Source organism: Hyperolius riggenbachi, chromosome 10 (assembly GCF_040937935.1).
Source record: "Hyperolius riggenbachi isolate aHypRig1 chromosome 10, aHypRig1.pri, whole genome shotgun sequence".
NCBI lineage: Eukaryota > Metazoa > Chordata > Amphibia > Anura > Hyperoliidae > Hyperolius > Hyperolius riggenbachi.
Window position 1 is genome coordinate 246267140 of NC_090655.1, and position 25857 is coordinate 246292996.

At 45.7% G+C, this 25857-nt stretch overlaps 3 protein-coding genes across 3 annotated transcripts in view; 2 read left to right on the forward strand and 1 right to left on the reverse strand.

Moving 5' to 3' along the window:
- The window catches only part of LOC137537038 (zinc finger protein Xfin-like), a 525741-nt gene that overhangs the window by 372588 nt on the left and 127296 nt on the right, over positions 1-25857 (reverse strand). The window lies entirely within an intron of this gene.
- On the forward strand, positions 1060-16855 carry LOC137535816 (gastrula zinc finger protein XlCGF53.1-like). The gene is made up of 7 exons (XM_068257709.1): positions 1060-1134; positions 2726-2851; positions 6903-7034; positions 7120-7243; positions 7357-7454; positions 7567-8080; positions 16112-16855. The coding sequence occupies exons 1-7, from the start codon at positions 1060-1062 to the stop codon at positions 16753-16755; spliced, it is 1713 nt and encodes a 570-aa protein (XP_068113810.1). The 3' UTR covers positions 16756-16855.
- On the forward strand, positions 16784-25849 carry LOC137535817 (uncharacterized). Its single transcript, XM_068257710.1, has 7 exons — positions 16784-16856; positions 23887-24032; positions 24712-24846; positions 24970-25048; positions 25500-25594; positions 25707-25780; positions 25825-25849. The coding sequence occupies exons 1-7, from the start codon at positions 16784-16786 to the stop codon at positions 25847-25849; spliced, it is 627 nt and encodes a 208-aa protein (XP_068113811.1).

A 25857-nucleotide genomic window follows, 5' to 3' on the forward strand; every position in this document is an offset into this window, starting at 1 on the left:
GCGGTATTTTAAGGACTGGGATTTTGTTATCGAACACCCTTTGATGAATTGAAGCCAATGTCTCAAGCAGACGATCCAACGTACACTGCACACTGCTGGGTTCCACTGATGCAGACCAAGGAGGATGCCACTTCCCCAGATTAGGTACACAAAAGCTTGCTTGGCCTTTGCAAATGCTCATCTGGACAAAGAAGAAGACTTCTGGTTTTCTGTGTTATGGTCAGATGAAACAAAAATGGAATTGTTTGATAACTGATTGCTGTTGCAATGTTTAGGGTTTATTTTTAATCAATTAAAAGAGCAAAGTTTTTGATTTTTTGTTTTTGTTTTATTCCCCCCTTACATTACACACACACTACATGATGCGTACACAAGCATGTGGCTATGGAAGGAACTAGATTGTGACCCCCTTCTAGGGACAGCTAGTGACAAGACAATATACTCTGTACAGCGCTGCACAAGCTGATGGCTGCCGGAGAGATATGTAGAGAGCGTACTTCTGTTGCGCAGACTGTCTGCGACTGGCCAAAGTTACGGGACCTGGTTACGGCGATACAAAAGGCTGAGGACAGCGGCGTGGGAGCGATTTGTGCGCATGGGACTGAAGAAAGCCCCCGGTATGCATAAATCCTTTATATGGTCTCTGGTTTCCTTTAAGCAAGGCCAGTTGCCTGGCTGTCTTGCTGATCCTCTGCCTCTAATGCTTTAGCTATAGACCCTGAACAAGAAAATGCAAATCAGTTTCTGAGAATATTGTCAGATCTGACAAGATTAGTTGCATGCTTGTTTCTGATGTAATTCAGACACTACTGCAGCCAAATAGATTAGCAGGGCTGCCAGCAACTGGTATTGTTTAAAAGGAAATAAATATGGCAGCTTCCATATTGTTCTCACCTCGGGTTCACTTTCTGATTGAGCGCAGGTAATTCGACAAACTGAGGCTGCAGTTAGCCTATTCACCACAAGATGGCGATCACACTTTCTAGAATCTAAGGTGTAACCCATTAAAACGAAAAATAAAACCAAATATAGGAAGTGATGTAACACAGACAGGAAATAATGCCACAGACCGGACATGATGTAACAGCAAAGGGAGAAGTTGCAGGAAGAGGAGAGGAGACCTTGTTGGAAGAGGTAATTGTGTGGTTTTTGTTATATATTGAGCAGAGGTTGGGGGCGAAAATACTTTGTTACAGAGGAGGTCATAGTACACCTGTTACTGTCCTGATAATCCTCCTTAGCAATTGCCATACAATAGACTTTTCTATAACTGTGACTTGTTTTTTTAGTTTTCTAGTGGCTCCCCTACATGTGCCATAGATTAAAGGGGCGCTATGGCGAAAAATTGTAAAATTTAAAATATGTGCAAACATAGACAAACAAGAAGTACGTTTTTTGCAGAGTAAAATGAGCCATAAATTACTTTTCTCCTGTGTTCCTGTCACTCACAGTAGGTAGAAGAAATCTGACAGAAACAACAGGTTTTGGACTAGTCCATCTCTTCATAGGGGATTCTCAGCAAGAAGATATTTATAAAGATATTACCTAAAAAGGTTTTAAACTGATGCTGGCCAGCTTCCCTGCTCACTACACAGTTTTTTGGCAGTTGGACAGAGCAACTGCCATTTACTAAGTGCTTTTGAAAATAAATAAATCCCTGAGAATCCCCCATGAAGAGATGGACTAGTCCAAAACCTGTCACTTCTGTCAGATTTCTACTACTTACTGTAAGTGACAGCAACATAGGAGAAAGGTAATTTATGGCTCATTTTACTCTGGAAAAAATGTGCTTCTTATTTGTTTATGTTTGCACATATTTTACAATTGTTTGCCATAGTGCCCCTTTATCCCGGAAGAGAGCAGTTCACGAACAATTGGTCGTGGACTGCTAAAGGGTGAGCCTGCGAGGGAACAAGGAGACCGGTGTAATATCAGATAGTGCAGCCTGGAAGCTCCCTTCCTCACCGAGTATCACGCATGCGTTACAGCACATAGGAAAACGCAGGTCATTTTTTTTTCTTTTTAGTTTTCAACTTTCTACATTGTTCCTCTTTTGCATTCTGGGACTGATTGCCTGCGTTAACGGTTTAAAAACGCGCATAGTATGCGTTTTACATTGACTAACTTTGTAACGCATAAAGCTAGCGTCGGCCGAAAAACTGCGCCCGGGTGCAGTGTAACGCAACGCACAAAAACGCAGCGTTATAAGTGAAAGCTAAAATGAAACTCTATGGACTTTCATTTTACCTTGGGTAACGCAAACTTTACCCGTTGCGTTGAAACGCAGAAAATCTGCCCTAATGTGAAAGAGCCCTTTAGCTTTTTATTGAACTGAAAGAGCTACAATATTGGACCTAAGCCAGTATTCGGTAATTAGAGGTCCCCCAGTATTGTGTAATCAGAATCCCCCCCCCCAAAAAAAAATAGGTAAGCAGAGGTCGCCCCCCCCCCCCCCCAGGAATTTTGTACTCAGAGGTCACCCCCAGTGTTAACTAAGCATAGGTCCCCCCAGTGTTAGGTAATCAGAGGTCACTCACAGTGTCGGCCTGAAACTGTGAGTATAGTGCACAGATAGCTATAACCAACTATTTATGCTTTCCTATGATACTCTGCATGACCCTCCCTCACACTAGTGACAGCAATGGGGAGTGCTGGGGGAAGGGGGGATGCTGTATTTCACCACTGATAGCTGTGCAACTTAGCTTATCCTCTCCTTATTATCTAGCAAAAGGCTGCAGCATCCTGTACAGATCACATGCCCACATCACTGAGGATGGATGAGGACCAGAGTCACATGACTGAGAGGATTTTCAACCTCACCCTGGAGATCATCTATCTGCTGACTGGAGAGGTGAGGAGGATTCTGGGAGGTCACATGGCATGACCCTCTAATTTTAACTTTCAAAAATCATTTTATTGATAAGATCAGCAATGTATGAAAACATGAAATAGAAGACAGTGCGGTACATCCTGACCCTTTTTGTGCAGCACCGCACACCAGTAACAGAGCTGTAAAGATACATGGAAGAAGTAATGCTTTAAAGCTAGTAAGTTCGGCAACAGAATAATGAGCAGATAATCTGGACATGGATATCACTGCCCTACCAGCACATTAGCTCCATCATAGGGGCAGCATGCTCACATAACATGGATATCACTGCCCTACCAGTACATTAGCTCCATCATAGGGGCAGCATGCTCACATAACATGGATATCACTGCACTACCAGCACATTAGCTCCATCATAGGGGCAGCATGCTCACATAACATGGATATCACTGCCCTACCAGCACATTAGCTCCATCATAGGGGCAGCATGCTCACATAACATGGATATCACTGCACTACCAGTACATTAGCTCTATCATAGGGGCAGCCTGCTCACATAACATGGATATCACTGCACTACCAGCACATTAGCTCCATCATAGGGGCAGCATGCTCACATAACATGGATATCACTGCCCTACCAGCACATTAGCTCCATCATAGGGGCAGCATGCTCACATAACATGGATATCACTACCCTACCAGCACATTAGCTCCATCATAGGGGCAGCATGCTTGCATAACATGGATATCACTGCACTACCAGCACATTAGCTCCGTCATAGGGGCAGCACGCTCACCTAACATGGATATCACTGCCCTACCAGCACATTACCTCCATCATAGGGGCACCATGCTCACATAACATGGATATTATCGCCCTACCAGCACATTAGCTCCATCATAAGGGCAGCACGCTCACATAACATGGATATCACTGCCCTACCAGCACATTAGCTCCATCATAGGGGCAGCATGCTCGCATAACATGGATATCACTGCCCTACCAGTACATTAGCTCCATCATAGGGGCAGCATGCTTGCATAACATGGATATCACTGCACTACCAGCACATTAGCTCCATCATAGGGGCAGCATGCTCGCATAACATGGATATCACTGCCCTACCAGTACATTAGCTCCATCATAGGGGCAGCATGCTTGCATAACATGGATATCACTGCCCTACCAGCACATTAGCTCCGTCATAGGGGCAGCACGCTCACATAACATGGATATCACTGCCTTACCAGCACATTAGCTCCGTCATAGGGGCAGCACGCTCACATAACATGGATATCACTGCCCTACTGACACATTAGCTCCATCATAGGGGCAGCCTGCTCACATAACATGGATATCACTGCACTACCAGCACATTAGCTCCATCATAGGGGCAGCATGCTCACATAACATGGATATCACTGCCCTACCAGCCCATTAGCTCCATCACAGGGGCAGCACGCTCACATAACATGGATATCACTGCCCTACCGACACATTAGTTCCATTATAGGGGCAGCATGCTCACATAACATGGATATCACTGCCCTACCAGCCCATTAGCTCCGTCATAGGGGCAGCATGCTCACATAACATGGATATCACTGCCCTACCAGCACATTAGCTCCATCATAGGGGCAGTGTGCTCACATAACATGGATATCACTGCCCTACCGACACATTAGTTCCATTATAGGGGCAGCATGCTCACATAACATGGATATCACTGCCCTACCAGCACATTAGCTCCGTCATAGGGGCAGCACACTCACATAACATGGATATCACTGCCCTACCAGCACATTAGCTCCATCATAGGGGCTACACGCTCACATAACATGGATATCACTGCCCTACCGACACATTAGTTCCATTATAGGGGCAGCATGCTCACATAACATGGATATCACTGCCCTACCAGCCCATTAGCTCCATCATAGGGGCAGCATGCTCACATAACATTGATATCACTGCCCTACCTGCACATTAGCTCCATCATAGGGGCAACCTGCTCACATAACATGGATATCACTGCCCTACCAGCAGATTAGCTCCATCATAGGGGCAACTTGCTTGCATTTTTTTATTTATTTATTGTATTTATAAAGCGCCAACATAATAAGCTGCGCTGACATAACAACCATTTCCATAAGCCTGCTATTTATAACCACTAACACAAAAAATTGTAAGATTTATAATAAATATTTGTAAGAAGTATATTTCTCCTAGGGTAATATACAGTATGCATTATAAGTCAATTTCTCCTGATAACTAATAGATTTGCAAAGCTCTGATTTGGTGTGATCACATCCTACCTTAGCACATGATCATGACTAGCAAATCCGAGGCTTGCATATCTATCACCTGACCAAACTGATCACATGCTTCTCCATGAGTTCTCCTACATTTGACCCTCACTAGTAATGAAAGGAAAGAGAGAAAAGGAAAGGAACTGTGGACATGGCTGGCTTATGGCTCTGATATTGCATCAGGAATTCTTACTTTATCATATTGCTAATATTGCTATACCGTAGTCAGGTGAGAGGATGGGGTCTCATTTAGGTAGTTATTATAGTAAGGCAGTGTTCTCCCCAGAAAAATTTTTTCCAGCCAGGTGTCATGAAAAAGTAGCGTGCGGGGGAATGCAGGGCCGGTGCAGTTCTGCTTACCGCATAGGAGTTGGATCAGGAGGTGAGCCGATGCCAGCTGGTGGCTCACCAAAATTAGCTGGGTGGAGCACCCAGATAAAAGGGCCTGGGGAGGACACTGTAAGGTGACGAAACTGCTTCATGTTTAAGGTTATCGTCCTGGATGGCTCTGATTCTGTAAAAAATAAAGCATGACTTATCCTTGGCTTAAAGCGGATCCGAGATTAAAAACTAACTATAACAAGTAACTTGTCTATATATCTTATCTTAAGTTTAGATAGTTTACACAGCAAATCTAGCTGCAAACAGCTTTAATAGAAAATGATTATTTCTTCCTGTGATACAATGGCAGCAGCCATGTTGTTTGTAAACATTACACAGAGGCAGGCTTATCTGTATGTTGAGCACTCAAGCCTGTGAAAAAAACCTAATCCTCCCTCCTCCCCTCTGCCTCTGAAATCAGTGGCTAGTAACACCACCTCCTGTCCAGACTGAGCTCCCATGAGCCCTTGCTACTGCCAAGGCTCTCTGAAAACCTGTGGGCGTGGTTTATTTAGTTATTAGGGAATTAGAGTATTAAAACTAAAACAAAAAAGTATTTGGCTTGAGGAATGCCCTATAAACAATAGGAAAGGAACACAATTATGCAATGAGTAAAAGTTCACCTCGAATCCACTTTAAGTTGATGGATACTTTATTCCAGGAGCTGCAATGACTTGCTTGCAGCTGGTAGAATATGTGTAAACAAGTGAAACTGTTTTTTTGACAACTATTGCTGTTTTATCCCCAGAAGTGCCACGTCAGGGCATTGGGGAGCTGGGCACTACGCTAGTGTAGATTATTTTATATAGCCTATGGCAGAATATGCCAGCTTTGGGGCACGTATATGCAAAAAAGAGCCCTCCATGCCACATCCACGGAAGCTCTTGTTGGGCAGCCAGGGTACCATCTCGCCCTTCTGTCAGGGGTCATGTACCAGCGCATTAGTGCTTTATCATTCGTTCCTAGTTTAGATGCACTTATGGAACTAGTAGCAACATGTTTCCGTATCTCACATACTACTTCTGTGTCCAGCACCATATTAAGGTTCTTCTCCCATTTAAAGACATAAGTTGTTTTGGAGATATTGGATGGCGATGTTGGGCAATTGTATATCAATGATATTAGCCCTGCCTTGGGCTGGTGTTCTGTGCCTCTGTGCTGAAATGCCATCCTAGTAAGACATGCATTTGGTTGCCTAACAAGAGGTGGGGAGGATTTGGGAGGTCACATGATGTCTTTCTTATCTCTATTATGAGGAGGATTCTGGGAGGTCACATGATGTTGTGTTAAGATCTATTAGCAAAACACACAGATGATGGGAGTGGTGAGGAGAATTCTGTGAGTGTCATGTGACATTATTGTTGGTCTCTCTATACAGAGCTATTCTCCAATGAAGTTTGGTGATCATGTGACCATCACAGAGCCCCGACCTCACTCCCTGACATGTGAAGGACACAAGGAGAAGATTCTAGAAGTCACCAGGAAGATGATAGAGCTACTGACAGGAGAGGTGAGTGGTGCTGGGAATTATGGGACATTATCCAGTAATAACAAGGAGTGTATCTGGGTGGTGACTGTATCACTGTGTGTCTCAGGTTCCTCTAAGGTGTCAGGATGTCACTGTCTATTTCTCTATGGAGGAGTGGCAGTATATAGAAGGACACAAGGACCTCTACAAGGACATCATAAAGGAGAATCAGCCACTCCTCACACCACCAGGTAAGAGGAGACCTTAATTTTTGTTCAGAAGGGAGCAGTATGAAGGGTCCACCTAGATTTTGCCACCATCTGCTAAACACAGAGACAATGTATTCACTGTGTGTGTTTCCTAGATGTATCCAGTAACAAAACCCCACCAGAGAGATGTACAGGTCCTCTTTTTTCCCAGGATTGTCCACAAAAAGATCACACCATCTCCCACCCTTATCAGGTAGGGGAGCTAAGGGTCCCTAGAGACTCCAAACTGTGACACATTCTTTATTTATGCATATGCTGTTATCTGTGTTCACATTTTAAATGTATCTCTCACTTTGTTCACTTAGGGTGGAGAACTTATGCTTAGTGCTGTGGCTAAAGAGGAAGAAGTAGAGATGTACATGAGGAGTGATCAACAGTCTATGGAGGAGGGTGACACGATGAGGACAAGTAAAGAGGAAGAAGAAGAGACATATGTGAGTAGTGATCAGCAGTCTATGGAGGAGGGTGACATAATAAGAACAAATAAAGAGAAAGAAGAAGAGATGTATGTGTGGAATGATCAGCAGTCTATGGAGGAAGGTGACACGATGAGGACAAGTAAAGAGGAAGAAGAAGAGACATATGTGAGTAGTGATCAGCAGTCTATGGAGGAGGGTGACATGATGAGGACAAGTAAAGAGGAAGAAGAAGAGACATATGTGAGGAGTGATCAGCAGTCTATGGAGGAAGGTGACAAGATGAGGACAAGTAAAGAGGAAGAAGAAGAGACATATGTGAGGAGTGATCAGCAGTCTATGGAGGAGGGTGGCATGGTGAGGACAAGCCAAGAGGAGGACACTGTTACAGAGAGCAGAACAGGTGAGTAATCAGCAGTAAATATAGAATAATGTGTATCTGTATTGCTGTTATGACTGTCACTGCTCACAGACTGGCCATATTAGGGGTTATGCAATGCACTCAAGATTTTTGCCATATAAAACAATTTTATATGATTGTATTTGGTGACAGCCTAGTAACAAGACACATTGATAGATTTGGAGTGCCCTGTTCTGTTGTGTGGAGAGGGGAGGTGGTGAATGAGTGAGAAGCATCCTGCTACATCTCACAGTAGACCTACAATGCTGATGAGACAAGGACTTTCCAGCTCTGAGAATGACTATATTGTCATATGTAGCTATAATCGTCAATTATTGCAACCAATAGAATCTACCATATGGGGTTTAATCTGCAATAAACCTGTAATAAGATAATGGCAATTTGGTATTTATTTTCTTTAACCACTTGCCGACCGCCCACAGCCGATGGGCGGCGGCAAGGGCTGGGCCCAAACGGCCGCAATACGCCCATCGGCGGCGGCGGGCGTGGTTATGCGGCGATCGCGTCATTCGTGACGCGATCAGCCGCCGGCGATAGGCTCCGCCCCCCTCGTGCTGTAACCCGCCGGCCGTTCGGAAGCGACGCCGGGTTACTAGCTGCCCGATCGCCGCTGACACAGTGTATAATAGGCTTTGTAATGTATACAAAGCCTATTATACAGGCTGCCTCCTGCCCTGGTGGTCCCAGTGTCCGAGGCACACTGATTTCTCCCCCCCCCCTGCCCCAGATCGCCCACAGCACCCCTTAGACCCCCCCCCCCTGCCCACCCCCCAGACCACTGTTTTCACCCAATCACCCCCCTAATCACCCATCAATCACTCCCTGTCACTATCATTAAACGCTATTTTTTTTTTATTCCCGAAACTGCTCCCTGGGGACTCCTGATCACCCCCCCCCCACCCCTAAGATTCTCCCCAGACCCCCCCCCCCCCTGTGTACTGTATGCATCTATCCCTCCTGTAATAACCCACTGATCACATGTCAATCACCCATTAATCACCCCCTGTCACTGCCACCCATCAATCAGCCCCTAACCTGCCCCTTGCGGGCAATCTGATCACCCACCCACACCATCAGATCGCCTGCAGACCCGACGTCAGATCACCACCCAAGTGCATTGTTTACATCTGTTCTCTCCTCTAAACACCCACTAATTACCCATCAATCACCCATGAATCACACCCTATCACCACCTGTCACTGTTACCCATCAGATTAGACCCTAATATGCCCCTTGCGGGCACCCAATCACCCACATGCTCAGATTGCCCTCAGACCCCCCCTTATCAATTCGCCAGTGCATAATTTACATCTGTTCTTCCCTGTAATAACCCACTGATCACCTGTCAATCACCTATCAATCACCCCCTGTTACTGCCACCCATCAATCAGCCCCTAACCTGCCCCTTGCAGGCAATCTGATCAGCCACCCACACCATCATATCGCCTGCAGACCCGCCGTCAGATCACCTCCCAAGTGCATTGTTTACATTTGTTCTCTCCTCTAAACACCCTCTAATTACCCATCAATCACACCCTATCACCACCTGTCACTGTTACCCATCAGATTAGACCCTAATCTGCCCCTTGCGGGCACCCAATCACCCGCCCACACGCTCAGATTGCCCTCAGACCCCACCTTATCAATTCGCCAGTGCATTATTTACAGCTTTTCTTCCCTGTAATAACCCACTGATCACCTGTCTATGACCTGTCAATCACCTATCAATCACCCCCTGTCACTGCCACCCATCAATCAGCCCCTAACCTGCCCCTTGCGGGCAATCTGATCACCCACCCACACCATCAGATCGCCTGCAGACCCGCTGTCAGATCACCTCCCAAGTGCATTGTTTACATCTGTTCTCTCCTCTAAACACCCACTAATTACCCATCAATCACCCATCAATCACCCCGTCACCACCTGTCACTGCTACCCATCAGATTAGACCCCTATCTGCCCCTAGGGCACCCAATCACCCGCCCACACCCTCAGAACGCTCTCAGACCCCAGCCCTGATCACCTCGCCAGTGCATTGCTTGCATCTATTCCCCCCTCTAATCACACCTTGAGACACCCATCAATCACCTCCTGTCACCACCTGTCACCCCCTAGCACACCTACCCATCAGATCAGGCCCTAATTTGCCCCGTGTGTGCTCCTGATCACTCGGCAAAACCCTCAGATCCCCCTCAGACCCCCTTCTGATCACCTCTCCAGTGCATTGATTGCATCTATTTTCCCCTCTAACCACCCCCTGAGACACCCATCAATCACCTCCTGTCACCCCCCTAGCACTCCTATCCATAAGATCAGGCCCAATACAACCTGTCATCTAAAAGGCCACCCTGCTTATGACCGGTTCCACAAAATTCGCCCCCTCATAGACCACCTGTCTTCAAAATTTGCAGATGCTTATACCCCTGAACAGTCATTTTGAGACATTTGGTTTCCAGACTACTCACGGTTTAGGGCCCCTAAAATGCCAGGGCAGTATAGGAACCCCACAAGTGACCCCATTTTAGAAAGAAGACACCCCAAGGTATTCTGTTAGGTGTATGACGAGTTCATAGAAGATTTTATCTTTTGTCACAAGTTAGCGGAAATTGATTTGTATTGGTTTTTTTTTTCACAAAGTGTCAATTTCCGCTAACTTGTGACAAAAAAAAAATCTTCTATGAACTCACCATACTCCTAACAGAATACCTTGGGGTGTCTTCTTTCTAAAATGGGGTTACTTGTGGGGTTCCAATACTGCCCTGGCATTTTAGGGGCCCTAAACCGTGAGAAGTAGTCTAGAATCCAAATGCCTCAAAATTATTATTATTATTATTATTATTATTATTATTATTTATTGTATTTATAAAGCGCCAACATCTTACGCAGCGCTGCACAATAGATAAATGGGTTAACATACAGGTAGAACATACGGAAACTCACAACAAAACAAGATCATGCAAATGATTTGATAACAATACAGTGTCATAGGTCAAAATAGAGACTGTTCGAGTCTACAAGAGGGGTGGTTGCGAGTAAGATTGCATAATCAAGCTGGATACGTTAGGGAGGAGGGCCCTGCCGGAGGCTTACAATCTAAAGGGTGGGGTGGAGACAATAGGTGCATCTTTTGAGAGGGGGTCTAACAGAACATATTATGGTGCTGGTGTAGGGGGGTATGCGAGCGTGAAGAGGTGAGTCTTGAGAGCTTGTTTGAAGGAATTAAAGGTGGGGGCGAGTCTGGCGGCTGGTGGGAGAGAGTTCCAGAGAGTAGGGGCGGCCCTGGTGAAGTCCTGCAATCGAGCGTGTGACTGAGTTATGCGTGGTGCGACTAGGCGCAGGTCATTGGAGGATCGGAGGGGGCGGGCTGGTATGTGCCTGTGGACCAGATCAGAGATGTAGGTTGGGCAGGTCTTGTGCACTGATTTGTAGGCAAAGCACAGGATTTTGAAATTGATCCTAAAGCTGATGGGGAGCCAGTGTAGTGCTTTACAGAGCGGAGTTGTAGAGGCGCTGCGGTGAGAAGAATGTATCAGTCTGGCTGCCGCATTCATTACCAATTTAAGTGGGTCAGTACGGTTAGAGGGGAGGCCAGATAAAAGAGAATTGCAGTAGTCTAGGCGGGAGATGACAAGGGCGTGGATAAGGAGTTTAGTGGTGTCAGGGGACAGGTAGGAGCGGATCTTGGAGATGTTGCGGAGGTGGAAGTTGCAGGATCTGGCAATACCTTGGATGTGGGCGGTAAAGGAAAGTTCAGAGTCCAGAGTAACGCCTAGATAGCGGGCTTGGGAGGTAGGGTGGATTATAGTATTTTCAATAGTGACATGCAGATCTGGGAGGGGTGCAGCTGTGCGGGGTGGGAATATTAGAAGCTCAGTCTTGTCCAAATTAAGCTTCAGGTACCTGGCAGCCATCCAGGAGGAAATGGATGTGAGGCAGCCAGAGACCTTGTTCATGGTAGAGGAGGAGAGGTCTGGGGTGTGGAGATATATCTGGGTGTCGTCGGCATACAGGTGGTAATTGAAGCCCATGGAGGAGATGATTTTGCCAATTGAGGCAGTATAGAGTGAGAACAGTAGGGGTCCTAGGACGGAACCTTGAGGAACCACAACTGAGAGGGGTGTAGGAGTGGATGAGGAGCCATTGAAAAATGTTGTAAAGGAGCGGTTGGAGAGGTAGGAGGAGATCCAGGCTAAGGCTAGGTCCTGAATGCCCATTAGCTGCAGGGAGTGGAGGAGGAGGGAGTGGTCGACAGTGTCAAATGCCGAGGAGAGGTCCAGGAGGAGCAGGATGGAGTATTTACCTTCGGCTTTGGCAAGGGCGAGGTCATTTACCACTTTGGTGAGGGCGGTTTCTGTAAAATGGGCTGTGCGAAAACCAGATTGCAGGGGATCGAGAAGGGAGTTGGAGTTAAGGAAGTTGGTCAGGCGTTGGTGCGCCAGGCGTTCAAGAATTTTTGAGGAAAAAGGGAGGAGAGAGATTGGGCGGTAGTTGGATGGCAGAGCAGGGTCGAGTGAAGATTTCTTTAGCAGGGTAAGCACAGTGGCCTGTTTGAATACGGAGGGGAAGATGCCGGTGGAGAAGGAGAGGTTGAACAGATGGGTGAGGACAGGGGCCAGATCAGAAAAATGTGGGCGCAGAGAATCAGATGGGACCGGATCTAGGGGGCAGAAAGTGGCAGGTGAAGTTGCCAGCAGCTGGTTGACTTCCTCCACCGTGACAGGATTGAAGGAGGTAAGGGAGGAGAAAGAGGAAGGAGTCGGATGTGGTGGGGAGGCGGGGGCGATAGAGTGGAGGAGAGAAATATCCCTCCGGATGGTTGTAATTTTGTTGATAAAGTAATTTGATAGGTCAATGGCTGAGAGGGTGGAGGTTGGGGGGGGAGGTGTGGGGTTAAGTAGGGCATTGAAGGTGGCAAAAAGACGACGTGGGTTGGAGGCTTGGGTAGCGATCAAGTGAGTGAAGTATATCTGTTTACTATCAGCGAGGGCAGCATGGTACGTCTGCAACTTGGTCTTGTATCCCAGGAAATCATTGTTGTTGCGGGATTTCCTCCATTTGCGTTCTGCAGCTCGTGTCTCATTTTGTAGTTTTCTTGTGAGGGCAGTGTGCCAAGGTTGGGGGTTGGGGCGACTGTTGGTACGAAAGGTCAGGGGAGCCGCATGGTCTAAGGCTGCAGAGAGGTTACTGTTGTATTGAGCTGCCGCTTCGTTGGGGCAGGTTAGGCTGGGGAGGGAGGAGGAGAGAGAGTGGAGGGGTGTGGCTAGTACATTGGGGTCAAGGTTGCGCAGATCTCTCTGCCAACGTCCAGTTTGGGGAGGGGGACAGGGGGTGCTGGATGGAGTGAGGGTGAAGGTGATGAGGTGGTGGTCGGAGATGGGGAAATGGTGTAATGTCCAGGGTGGTAAGTGCGATGGCTTTGGAGAAAATTAGGTCCAAGGTATTACCAGCACTGTGGGTTGTGGCGTTAGTATGCTGAGTGAGACCAAGGGAGTTGGTGAGCGAGAGAAGCTAAGTGGCAGCAGAGGTGGTAGGCTCATCAATTGGAATGTTAAAGTCTCCGAGGATGATTGTTGGGAGGTCGGAGGACAGGATGTGTGGGAGCCAGGAGGCAAGGTTTTCTAGGAAGTGCGATATAGTACTGGAGGGGGGGCGGTATAGGACTGCAATAATGGCTGGGAGGGGATGGTAGAGGCGGATAACATGGGCCTCAAAGGAGGTAAAGTAAAGAGAAGGGGGAGGGGTAAGGACACGGAAGGTGCAGGATGGGGAGAGGAGTAGGCCCACCCCTCCCCCAGGCCTGTTATCTGGTCTTGGGGTATGACCTGTGAATAGGACGTTAGGCCCCTTAGCGCAACTAGGTTGCAAAAAAGTGTCACAGGTGGTATCGCCGTACTCAGAAGAAATAGTATAATGTGTTTTGGGGTGTATTTTTACACATACCCATGCTGGGTGGAAGAAATCTCTCTGTAAATGGACAATTGTGTATAAAAAAAATAAAAAAATTGTCATTTACAGAGATATTTCTCCCACCCAGCATAGGTATGTGTAAAAATACACCCCAAAACACATTATACTACTTCTCCTGAGTACGGCAATACCACATGTGTGGCACTTTTTTGCAGCCTAACTGCGCTAAGGGGCCCAAAGTCCAATGAGCACCTTTAGGCTTTACAGGGGTGCTTACAATTAGGCACCCCCCAAAATGCCAGGACAGTAAACACACCCCACAAATGACCCCATTTTGGAAAGTAGACACTTCAAGGTATTTAGAGAGGAGCATAGTGAGACCGTGGCAGATTTCATTTTTTTTTGTGTCGCAAGATAGAAGAAATGGAATCTTTTTTTTTTTTTTTTTTTGTCACAAAGTGTCATTTTCCGCTAACTTGTGACAACAAATAAAATCTTCTATGAACTCACCATGCCTCTCAGTGAATACTTTGGGATGTCTTCTTTCCAAAATGGGGTCATTTGGGGGGTATTCTATCCTGCAATTTTAGCACCTCATGAAACATGACAGGTGGTCAGAAAAGTCAGAGATGCTTCAAAGTGGGAAAATTTACTTTTGGCACCATAGTTTGTAAACGCTATAACTTTTACCCAAATCAATAAATATACACTGAATGGATTTTTTTTAATCAAAGACGTAGCAGAATGAATTTGGACAAAAATGTATACAGAAATTTTACTTTAGTTGAAAAATGTCAGCACAGAAAGTAAAAAAAATCATTTTTTTTTTACAAAATTCATTTCTTTTTTGATGAATGTAATAAAAACTAAAACTCGCAGCAGCAATCAAACAGCACCAAAAGAAAGCTGTATTAGTCACAAGAAAAGGAGGTAAAATTCATTTAGGTGGTAGGTTGTATGACCGAGAAATAAACCGTGAAAGCTGCAGTGGTCTGAATGGAGAAAAAGGCTCTGGTCCTTAAAGGACTTACGATCCCAAATAGGTAAAAAAAGAGAAGTACCTTAATCACTTTTAAATGCATGGAGGACACCATGCGCGCCCTCCGTGCAGTTCCGCCGGGATCCCCGCAGTGTGATAGCCCCCCGTGCCGCTCCCGACCCCACGGACGGGGTCGGGCTCCCCTTCCTCTCCTAAGATGGCCGCCAGAGCTGGCCGCGGCTGCGCAGTCCGCATACACGTTAGTGCGGCTGCGCAGCTCTAAGGCCCCCCCGATCCACGCACAGTAGCGGGGACCCACACTGCGGGGACCCGGCGGAACTGCACGGAGGGCGCGGATGGCGTCCTCCGTGCATTTAAGAGTGATTAAGGTACTTCTCTTTTTTTTTACCTATTTGGGCTCGTAAGTCCTTTAAGGGGCGAAAAGACTGTGGTCCTCAAGTGGTTAATTGCACAACTGGAAATGAGAGAATAAAAAGTACAATCACAAGGGGCATATGGGTGAAAGGAGGATACAGTGGTAATAAGAATGTGTAAGTGACACCACATTGCTCTACAAACATAACACAGATTTCTTGCTATAAGTACATAGAGGTCTGTTGTCACAAGAGTAGCACATTGCTTCCATTGTCTCATCAAGCTTTACAGTTTACTGCTTTTCTATGTGTGGCCAATGCTTTAGATGTAGCGAGGTCAATGAGATGCAGGCAACTCTGTACTTGTATGCAAATGTAATGTAAATTGTATGCAGCTAATCCTATTTTTTCAGGAAATTCATTTGATTGTCCAGATTCCAAGATGCATAATATTTGCATGCAAGGCAAATGTATTGGCATTTGATTGGCCTCCTGTAATGAGCACAACCTTCTGCAGTTCTCTGTCAGGCTGGTAACTAGTGATGGTCACTGACATGACAATAACTCTGAGATGGTGAAAATGATATTCTAATTATATGCAAAGCTATGCAGCTGCTGCATCTGGCCCTTTTCCAATCTACATCAACTTTGCATCATTTGGAATTCTCAGCAGCTCACTGACCATCCCTAATGATAATTGTTCCTCCCCTCAGTATTCTCTAACCGGAAGTAATGTGGTTTCTCTATTTGCAGCGCGGAGTCCTGGCATCAGGAACCTCTCAGAGACTCATCTCTCTGTATCCACAGACTGTAAAATGGATGATGATGGCATTGGACAAGAGACTCCTGCAGATATCCTGGTTACCCCAAATATTCCTCCAGACTCCCCTCACCTGTCTAACCCCGAGGGGCCTCATACTCAGCACAGCTCTCCCCCTGCTGGAGGGTCACATTCCTGTTCTACATGTGGGAAATCTTTTGTTTGGAATTCAGAGCTTGTCATGCATGAGAGATCTCACACTGGTGAGAAGCCACATTCATGCGCTGAGTGTGGGAAATGTTTTAGATCGACATCACACCTTGTTAGACATAAGAGAACTCACACTGGTGAGAAGCCCTTTTTATGCACTGAGTGTGGGAAATGTTATGGAGATAAAGCATATTTTGTTAGACATGTGAGGTTCCACACTGGTGAGAAGCCCTATTCATGTACTGAGTGTGGGAAATGTTTTGGACAGAGAGCAGGCCTTGTTAGACATAAGAGAACTCACACTGGTGAGAAGCCCTTTTTATGCACTGAGTGTGGTAAATGTTTTGGAGATAAAACAAACCTTATCAGACATGTCAGGTTCCACACCGGTGAAAAGCCCTCTTCATGTGCTGAGTATGGGAAATGATTTTTACAGAAAGGAGACCTTGTCACACATGAGAAAATCTCACACCGGTGAGAAGCCCTATTCGTGTACCGAGTGTGGGACATTTTTAAAGGATTGCCGAGGTGACACGTGACATGATGAGATAGACATGTGTATGTACAGTGCCTAGCACACAAATAACTATGCTGTGTTGCTTTTTTTCTTTCTCTGCCTGAAAGAGTTAAATATCAGGTATGTAAGTGGCTGACTCAGTCTTGACTCAGACAAGAAGTGACTACAGTGTGACCCTCACTGATAAGAAATTCCCCTTTTTATCTCTTTCTTGCTCTCAGAAGCCATTTTCTGCTAGGAAAGTGTTCTATAGTTGGAATTTCTTATCAGTGAGGGTCACACTGTAGTCACTTCCTGTCTGAGTCAGGACTGAGTCCGCCACTTACATACCTAATATTTAACTCTTTCAGACAGAGAAGAAAAAAAGGAACACAGCATAGTTATTTGTGTGCTAGGCACCGTACAAACACATGTCTATCTCATCATGTCACTTCGGGTATCCTTTAAATCTCACGCTGGCGAGAAGCTCTATTTAGACTGGGGAGAAGATTACTGGGCCCTCTGAGTTAGGGCTAAGCAGCATCGCTGCTGACCGCACAAGTGGAGAGTGACAAACCTGTAATGATTTCTACATTTAGCTCACCACCACCAATTCCAGTTCCCTTACCAAGAGACAGACAGTTATTGAATTACTACTGGAGGGTGTTACATCTGCTTTTATGTCAGAGATTGCTTGGCTTGGGCTGGACATGAAACGTATGGTACAACGAGATGAATCTCTTGAAGAGGACTCGCAAGGTGTGAAATGAAAAATAAAATGCCTGAAGATACTGGTATCCTCACAGGCCTCACTATTGGGCAGCGTTTACTTTTATCCATGCACGTTCCACATGCATTTTACCTCAGTTTTTCAGTGTACGATTTTGCGTCTTGTTTGTTTTTTGTCCTTTGACTTTTGTTTCTTGAATGCTAAGATAAGCTTGTTACTGTAGTAAAAATACTTCCCACAATCCCCCTGGCACTGCACTGTTCCTAAAGATCACTGTGGTATGTGCGCTCCTCTTCTAAGATCTCACCACAAATAATTATACAATATTTAAAACAAGATCATAACCTGTAGATTGTAAATTAGTAATAATAAATGTGGCTGGCAAGTGGATCGCTACACAACTGGGTGGGTATGGCCACCCTAAACAATGGTAAAAGTAGTAAGCGTAGCGCTCTACACCTGTCAGCACTAGACCCAATAGAATACAGCAAGTCCCAATACTGCAGATTAGCGAAAAAGTCCATGCACTGAGGCCCTAAAAAGAAAAAATGTTGTTTTTCCAAAGTCTACTCTTCCACTCCAAAATAGGTACAAATTCAGCACTTTAGCAGGTATCACTCTCACCAGATTGGTAGGCTGATTGGTTACAGTCAGCATATACAGCGTTGTACAGTGGCGTGGCCCCACGTCTCAGACTCTTCCTTCTGTTTGTAACTCAGAGACATAGAACACATACATAGCGTAACACCGTTGGGGCTACACAATTCAGATCCTCCACCGAAATACGAGCACCAAACGTGCCAAACGTGAGCCACACCACCACACTGTGTATCCACAAATGGTAAAACTCAAAGCTCACCGAATATAATGGCTGACCGCGACAGTTCAGCTATAAGCATTCATCAAACTTCCTTGTTCTTAATCAACAGCCTTCTCCCTTCAAAGACTCAAATAAGAGGTATCATAGCGTAACTCCATTTATTAAAACATATAAAACATAGTAGTGCACTAACATTTAAAATGAGAATCATGCTCATATAGGTTATATGATAGCAGGACGTCCTCACCGCCGCCATTCTAGCGTCTCCACGATCGCCACGAGGCCACGCCATTTGCCCCCCCCCTTTATATTGTATGCTTACTAGGGCACGTCTCTCTCACTATTTTGTGTCTTGGAATTTGTAATACATTTTATTCATCATATTACTTTTGTCACTGTAATTTCCAGTTCTGTATTTTGTACCACTTCTGTATTTTGCATATTGGTTTACACCATTGTCTGTATTATTATGTACCTCATGTTTGTTTCTTAAACATAAATAACATTTATTGAATTAACATTCAAAGCAATTACAAGCGCATGGGAATGTATAATGCACTTTTACAGAGTGACAAGCTACACATACAGTATATAATGTAGATATGGGTCATCCAGCAGGAGTTTACATATTAACAGAATATATGGAAATCTATACATTACTGTCATATTGCCTGTAGGTAGGCTGGTGATTAGGTTATAGAAGGAAGTAGGGAGGGATAGATATGCTTGATGCATAGAGCTCTTTATGAATACCTCAGAACAGTTTTGTATTATAGGCTATATAGAGGTATGCATAGTGGGTGGAGGGCGGGGTAAGAGGATTAGTGGGTGGAGGTTGGGGTAAGAGGATTAGTGGGTGGAGGGTGGGGTAAGAGGATTAGTGGGTGGAGGGCAGGGTAAGAGGATTAGTGGGTGGAGGGCGGGGTAAGAGGATTAGTGGGTGGAGGGTGGGGTAAAAAGATTAGGGGGCAGTGTAAGAGGATTAGTGGTTGGAGGGCGGGGTTAGAGGATTAGTGGGTGGAGGGCAGTGTAAGAGGATTAGTGGGTGGAGGGCGGGGTAAGAGGATTAGTGGGTGGAGGGCGGGGTAAGAGGATTAGTGGTTGGAGGGCGGGGTAAGAGGATTAGTGGGTGGAGGGTGGGGTAAGAGGATTAGTGGGTGGAGGGTGGGGTAAAAAGATTAGGGGGCAGGGTAAGAGGATTAGTGGTTGGAGGGCGGGGTTAGAGGATTAGTGGTTGGAGGGCAGGGTTGGAGGATTAGTGGGTGGAGGGCAGGATTGGTGGATGGAGGGTGGGGTAAAAGGATTAGTGGGTAGGGGGCAGGCTAAGAGGATTAGTGGGTGGAGGGCGGGGTTAGAGGATTAGTGGGTGGAGGGCAGGATTAGTGGGTTGAGGGTGGGGCTAGTGGATTAGAGGATGGAGGGCGGGGTAAAAGGATTAGTGGGTGGAGGGCAGGGTTAGGGGATTAGTGGGTGGAGGGCAGGATTAGTGGGTGGAGGGTGGGGCTAGTGGATTAGAGGGTGGAGGGCGGGGTAAAAGAATTAGTGGGAGAGGTGTTTCCATCTGTCCCATAGTAGATGGAATATTTGGGATACTCCATGGTTCATACCCCTCGCAAATTTTGATTTAAAGTTACTTTTATTCAACCAGGGAAATTATATAGGTGTCTCCCAAAAGATAATAAGACAATGTACAAGAGGCATTATTGTGGGGAAAAAAAAACATTTCTCAGCTTTTATTTACATTTGAGCAAAAAGTGTCCAGTCCAAAATTATTCATACCCTTCACAAACTGTCACAGTCTGTGGGAAAAGCGAAAGTTCTATACTATTCCAAATAGTCCAAGTTGTTCTAAAGCATCCTAATTACCCTGATTAATTGGGAACAGCTGTTTTAATCAACTCAACAGGTGAAAAACAGCAGATCTCTGCAGTTGGTTTGTGGACAGTCATGGCTAAGACCAAGGAGCTCAGTGAGGACCTGCGGCTGTGCATTGTGGCTGCTCACAAGTCAGGAAAGGGCTACAATGCCATTTCTAAATGTTTTCAAGGTCCAGTGGTTACAGTGCAAAGTATCATTAAAAAATACAAGCTGTTCCGCACTGTAGAAAATCTCAGAGGACGTGGTCGGAAGACAAAAGTGACACCTGTGCTGGCCAGGAGGATAGTGAGAGAGGTGAAAAAGAATCCAAGGATCACCACCAAGGCCACCCTGGTGAATCTGGGCTCTGCTAGTGGCAATGTCTCAAGCAGACGATCCAACGTACACGGCACACTGCTGGGTTCCACTGATGCAGACCAAGGAGGATGCCACTTCCCCACCCAGATTAGGTACACAAAAGCTTGCTTGGTCTTTGCAAATGCTCATCTGGACAAAGAGGAAGACTTCTGGTTTTCTGTGTTATGGTCAGATGAAACAAAAATGGAATTGTTTGATATCTGATTGCTGTTGCAATGTTTAGGGTTTATTTTTAATCAATTAAAAGAGCAAAGTTTTTGATTTTTTTTGTTTTATCCCCCCCTTACATTACACACACTACATGATGCATACACAAGCATGTGGCTACGGAAGGAACTAGATTGTGACCCCCTTCTAGGGACAGCTAGTGACAAGACAATATACTCTGTACAGCGCTGCACGAGCTGATGGCTGCCGGAGAGATATGTAGAGAGCCTACTTCTCTTGCGCAGACTGTCTGCGACTGGCCAAAGTTACGGGACCTGGTTACGGCGATACAAAAGGCTGAGGACAGCGGCGTGGGAGCGATCCGTGTGCATGGGGCTGAAGAAAGCCCCCGGTATGTATAAATCCTTTATATGGTCTCTGGTTTCCTTTAAGCAAGGCCAGTAGCCTGGCTGTCTAGCTGATCCTCTGCCTCTAATGCTTTAGCTATAGACCCTGAACAAGAAAATGCAAATCAGTTGTTTCTGAGAATATTGTCAGATCTGACAAGATTAGTTGCATGCTTGTTTCTGATGTAATTCAGACACTACTGCAGCCAAATAGATTAGCAGGGCTGCCAGCAACTGGTATTGTTTAAAAGGAAATAAATATGGCAGCTTCCATATTGTTCTCACCTCGGGTTCACTTTATGATTGAGCGCAGGTAATTCGACAAACTGAGGCTGCAGTTAGCCTATTCACCACAAGATGGCGATCACACTTTCCAAGGTGTAACGCATTGAAACGAAAAATAAAACCAAATATAGAAAGTGATGTAACACAGACAGGAAATAATGCCACAGACCGGACATGATGTAACAGCAAAGGGAGAAGTTGCAGGAAGAGGATAGGAGACACTGTTGGAAGAGGTAATTGTGTGGTTTTTGTTATATATTGAGCAGAGGTTGGGGGCGAAAACACTTTGTTACAGAGGAGGCCATAGTACACCTGTTACTGTCCTGATAATCCTCCTTAGCAGTTGCCATACAAGAGACTTTTCTATAACTGTGACTTGTTTTTTTAGTTTTCTAGTGGCTCCCCTACATGTGCCATAGATTAAAGGGGCGCTATGGCAAAAAATTGTAAAATTTAAAATATGTGCAAACATAGACAAACAAGAAGTACGTTTTTTGCAGAGTAAAATGAGCCATAAATTACTTTTCTCCTGTGTTCCTGTCACTTACAGTAGGTAGTAGAAATCTGACAGAAACAACAGGTTTTGGACTAGTCCATCTCTTCATAGGGGATTCTCAGCAAGGCTTTTATTCTTTATAAAGATATTCCCTAAAAAGGATTTAAACTGATGCTGGCCAGCTTCCCTGCTCACTACACAGTTTTTTGGCAGTTGGACAGAGCAACTGCCATTCACTAAGTGCTTTTGAAAATAAATAAATCCCTGAGAATCCCCCATGAAGAGATGGACTAGTCCAAAACCTGTCACTTCTGTCAGATTTCTACTACTTACTGTAAGTGACAGCAACATAGGAGAAAGGTAATTTATGGCTCATTTTACTCTGGAAAAAATGTGCTTCTTATTTGTTTATGTTTGCACATATTTTACATTTTACAATTGTTCGCCATAGTGCCCCTTTAACCCGGAAGAGAGCAGTTCACGAACAATTGGTCGTGGACTGCTAAAGGGTGAGCCTGCGAGGGAACAAGGAGACCGGTGTAATATCAGATAGTGCAGCCTGGAAGCTCCCTTCCTCACCGAGTATCACGCATGCTCAGTGGGAACTTTACTATAATCCCCTTGAAATATCTCCACTTCCACACTTCTTCTAGCTCTGTGCCGAATTGCAGCCCCCGAGCTCTGCTGGTTCCCGAGACTGATTACAGCAAACCTATCTCGGGAACTAGCGGGGCTCAGGGGCTGCAATTCGGCACAGAGCTAGATCTAGGGGTCCTCTCCCTAACCTGAAAATTTTGGGAGTTTACGTGTTGCGGAAGCGGAGATACTTAGGACATTTTACGTGGCTGCACAATTTAATGGGAGGCAGGCTCCTACTGCGCATGCAGGGCTGCCCAGTCTGTCACTACACCGGCAGGAGAACAGAAAGGCTCTATAGCACCCAGAGCCTTCCCTCTCCTTAGGTGAGTATCTTTTTTTTTTTGTTTTGTTTTTTTTAATACTCCAGTCTCCCTTTAAGGCTGGCATCTCGCCTTCCTAGTAATAATTCACACCACAGAACAAATGCAATATGTCCAACCGTTATAGCCATGTCCCCTGTGTCCCCCCAGCATTGCCATTATCCTCCAGTTTGAAATGTCCTCCACCCCAGAAATGTAATTTTTTTTCTCGGTATAGCCATGTCTTCCATGTGTCCCCCCAGCATTGCCATAATCGTCCAATATGTAATGTCCCTTCACCACAGTAATGTCATTTCTTTCCCAGTGTAGCCACATCCTCCCTGTGTTCCCCAGCATTGCCATTTTTCTCCAATATTTAATGTCCCCCACCCCAGTAATGCAATTTCTTTCCCAGTATAGCCACGTCCCCCCAGCATTGCCATTATCCTCCAGTATGTAATGTTCCCCACCACTTTGGTAATGCCATTTCTTTCCCAGTATAACCATGTCCCCCCTGTGTCCCCCATCATTGCCATTATCCTCCAGTATGTAATGTCCACCCACTCCAGTAACGCAATTTCTTTCCAAGTATAGTCATGTCCACATTCCACTACTTCCCGCCTCCATGCCGAGTAATAACAGGAATGATTTATTTTTGTTCATAGCTACCTGTTTCAGTGTGCTCCATTCCTCTGCTCCCATTAGCCCCAGCCTCTTCTCCTCATCCATCTACCATTGTCAGCACTGCTGTAACATCACAGGAATGGTAACAGTGGGAGGTGGATGTGAGGAGAGGAGGCCAGCTGGAGAGGAGGCAGAGGGAGGACAGGACTGCAGCATGCTGTGAGTATAGTGCACGGGTAGCTATAAACCAACTTTTTATGCTTTTTTTGTAATACTCTGCATGCCCTACCATCCACATGCATGTGATAACAATAGGGAGCGCTGGGAGGAGGTCGAGATCCTGTATTGATATTTTCACCACTGACAGCTGTGCAACCTAGATTATCATTTTGTTATCTATCAAAAGGCTGCAGCATCCTGTACAGATCACATGACCACATCACTGAGGATGGATGAGGAACAGAGTCACATGACTGAGAAGATATTCAACCTTACCCTGGAGATCATCTGTCTGCTGACTAGAGAGGTGAGGAGGATTCTGGGAGGTCACATAATGCCATTCTTATCTCTAGCAATAAAACACAGCCAGGTCTGGCCCAAGACAGAGGCAGAGACTGTATTAGCCTCTGAGCACACGGCCCTGAGGCTGCACCCGTGTCCATCTGGCTATTTAAACTGGAAGATGCAGGCTGCCTAATACTGTGTGCACATCTGGCTATCTACACTTGGGGATGCAGGCTGCCTAATACTGGGGGCTGATCTTGCTACCTATACTGGGAAAGGAGCTGCCTAATGATGGGGGCTCAACTGGCTTTTTATACTGGAGGGCTCCCTAATACTGGTGGGCACATTTAGCTATTTAAAGCGTGTGTGTGTGTGTGGGGGGGGGGGGGGGGGACGTTGGCTATCTTCACTGGGAAGGAGAGTTACCTAATACTGGGGGGCACATCTAGCTGCTTATACTTAGGGAGCTTTCCTTATTCTGTAGGCTGATGTGGCTATCTATACTGGGGAGAGGGCTTTCTAATACTAGGGGCACATCTGGCTACCTATATTTGGGGGTGCATTTGGTAGTGGGGTGGACCAATTTTGAATCTACAACTCTAGTGCTTTAGAACCTTGTACTGGCCCTGCACTCACCTTACTGGAGAGGTGAGGAGAATTCTGGGTGGTCATGTGATAATACTGTTAATCTTTCTATACAGAGTTTTTCTCCAGTGAAATGTGGTGATCATGTGACCATCACGGTGCCCCCACCTCACTCCCTGTTATCTGAGAGACACAACATCCAGAGGATTCTGGAAATCACCATGAAGGTGATGGAGCTGCTGACAGGAGAGGTGAGCGGTGCTAAGAATTATGGGACAGTATGCAGTAACAACAATGGGTGTGTCTAGGTGGTGACTGTATCATTGTTGTACATGGTTTCTATAATGTGTCATGTCGTCTATTTGTCCATCCAGGAGTGTCAGTATTTAGGAGGACACATGGACCTCTACAAGGACACCATGATGGAGAATCAGCCACCCCTCACATCGTTGGGTAAGAGGAGACTTGAATTTCTTGTAAAGCAGAGCACAGTAGGGAGGGTCCACCTAGATCAGGCGTCCCCAAACGTTTTAGGTCGAGGGCCGGGTCAACATACTTCAGACTGCTGGGGGACCGGAGTATACATAAAATGATGTAGAAGTCTTTGCGAGCCAGACAGTGAAGCATACCCAGGTGACAACCTACAGAGTCACCTGATGTGGAATTTAATTGGAAACCAGCGAATTACTGCTTTCTGGCTTCATTCTATATGCGGACCACCAATATTTAAAGATGTAGCTGACTGTGTCTATAATACATTTTGTGTGTGGGGGGCAGGTAAAAAAGCCTCAGGGGGCCACATTCGGCCCGCGGGCCTTAGTTTGAGGACCACTGACCTAGATCCTTCATCATCTGATAAATACATAGAGACAATGTATACAGTTAGTGTGTGTGTTTCCTACAGGTGTAGCCAGTAACAGAAACCCACCAGAGAGGTGCACAGGTCCTCTTTATTCCCAAGATTGTCCACAAGAAGATCTCACCATCCCCCACCATCAGGTAGGTGGGGCTGAGGGTCCCCAGAAACTCCAAACTGTGTGACGTTCTTTTCTCCTGCATATGCTTTTATCTGTGTTCGCATTTTAAATTATCTCTTACTTTGTGCACTTAGGATGTAGAAAAGATACATGAAAGTGCTGTGGTTAAAAAGGAAGAATATGATACATATGTGAGGAGTGATCAGCAGTCTATGGAGGAGGGTGACATGATGAGGACAAGTAAAGAGGAAGAAGAAGCGATGTATTTGAGGAGTGACCAGCAGT

What these genes read in the sequence shown, in the direction of transcription:
- LOC137535816 (XM_068257709.1), top strand. Translation starts at nt 1,060, where the DNA reads ATGCCACAGACCGGACATGATGTAACAGCAAAGGGAGAAGTTGCAGGA. An exon ending in TAGAGCTACTGACAGGAGAG is followed by an intron (nt 7,035 to 7,119) that starts GTGAGTGGTGCT and finishes TGTGTGTCTCAG; the next exon opens with GTTCCTCTAAGGTGTCAGGA. An exon ending in TGTTACAGAGAGCAGAACAG is followed by an intron (nt 8,081 to 16,111) that starts GTGAGTAATCAG and finishes CTCTATTTGCAG; the next exon opens with CGCGGAGTCCTGGCATCAGG.
- LOC137535817 (XM_068257710.1), top strand. Translation starts at nt 16,784, where the DNA reads ATGAGAAAATCTCACACCGGTGAGAAGCCCTATTCGTGTACCGAGTGT. An exon ending in ATTTTTAAAGGATTGCCGAG is followed by an intron (nt 16,857 to 23,886) that starts GTGACACGTGAC and finishes TGTGCAACCTAG; the next exon opens with ATTATCATTTTGTTATCTAT. An exon ending in GCCACCCCTCACATCGTTGG is followed by an intron (nt 25,049 to 25,499) that starts GTAAGAGGAGAC and finishes TGTTTCCTACAG; the next exon opens with GTGTAGCCAGTAACAGAAAC.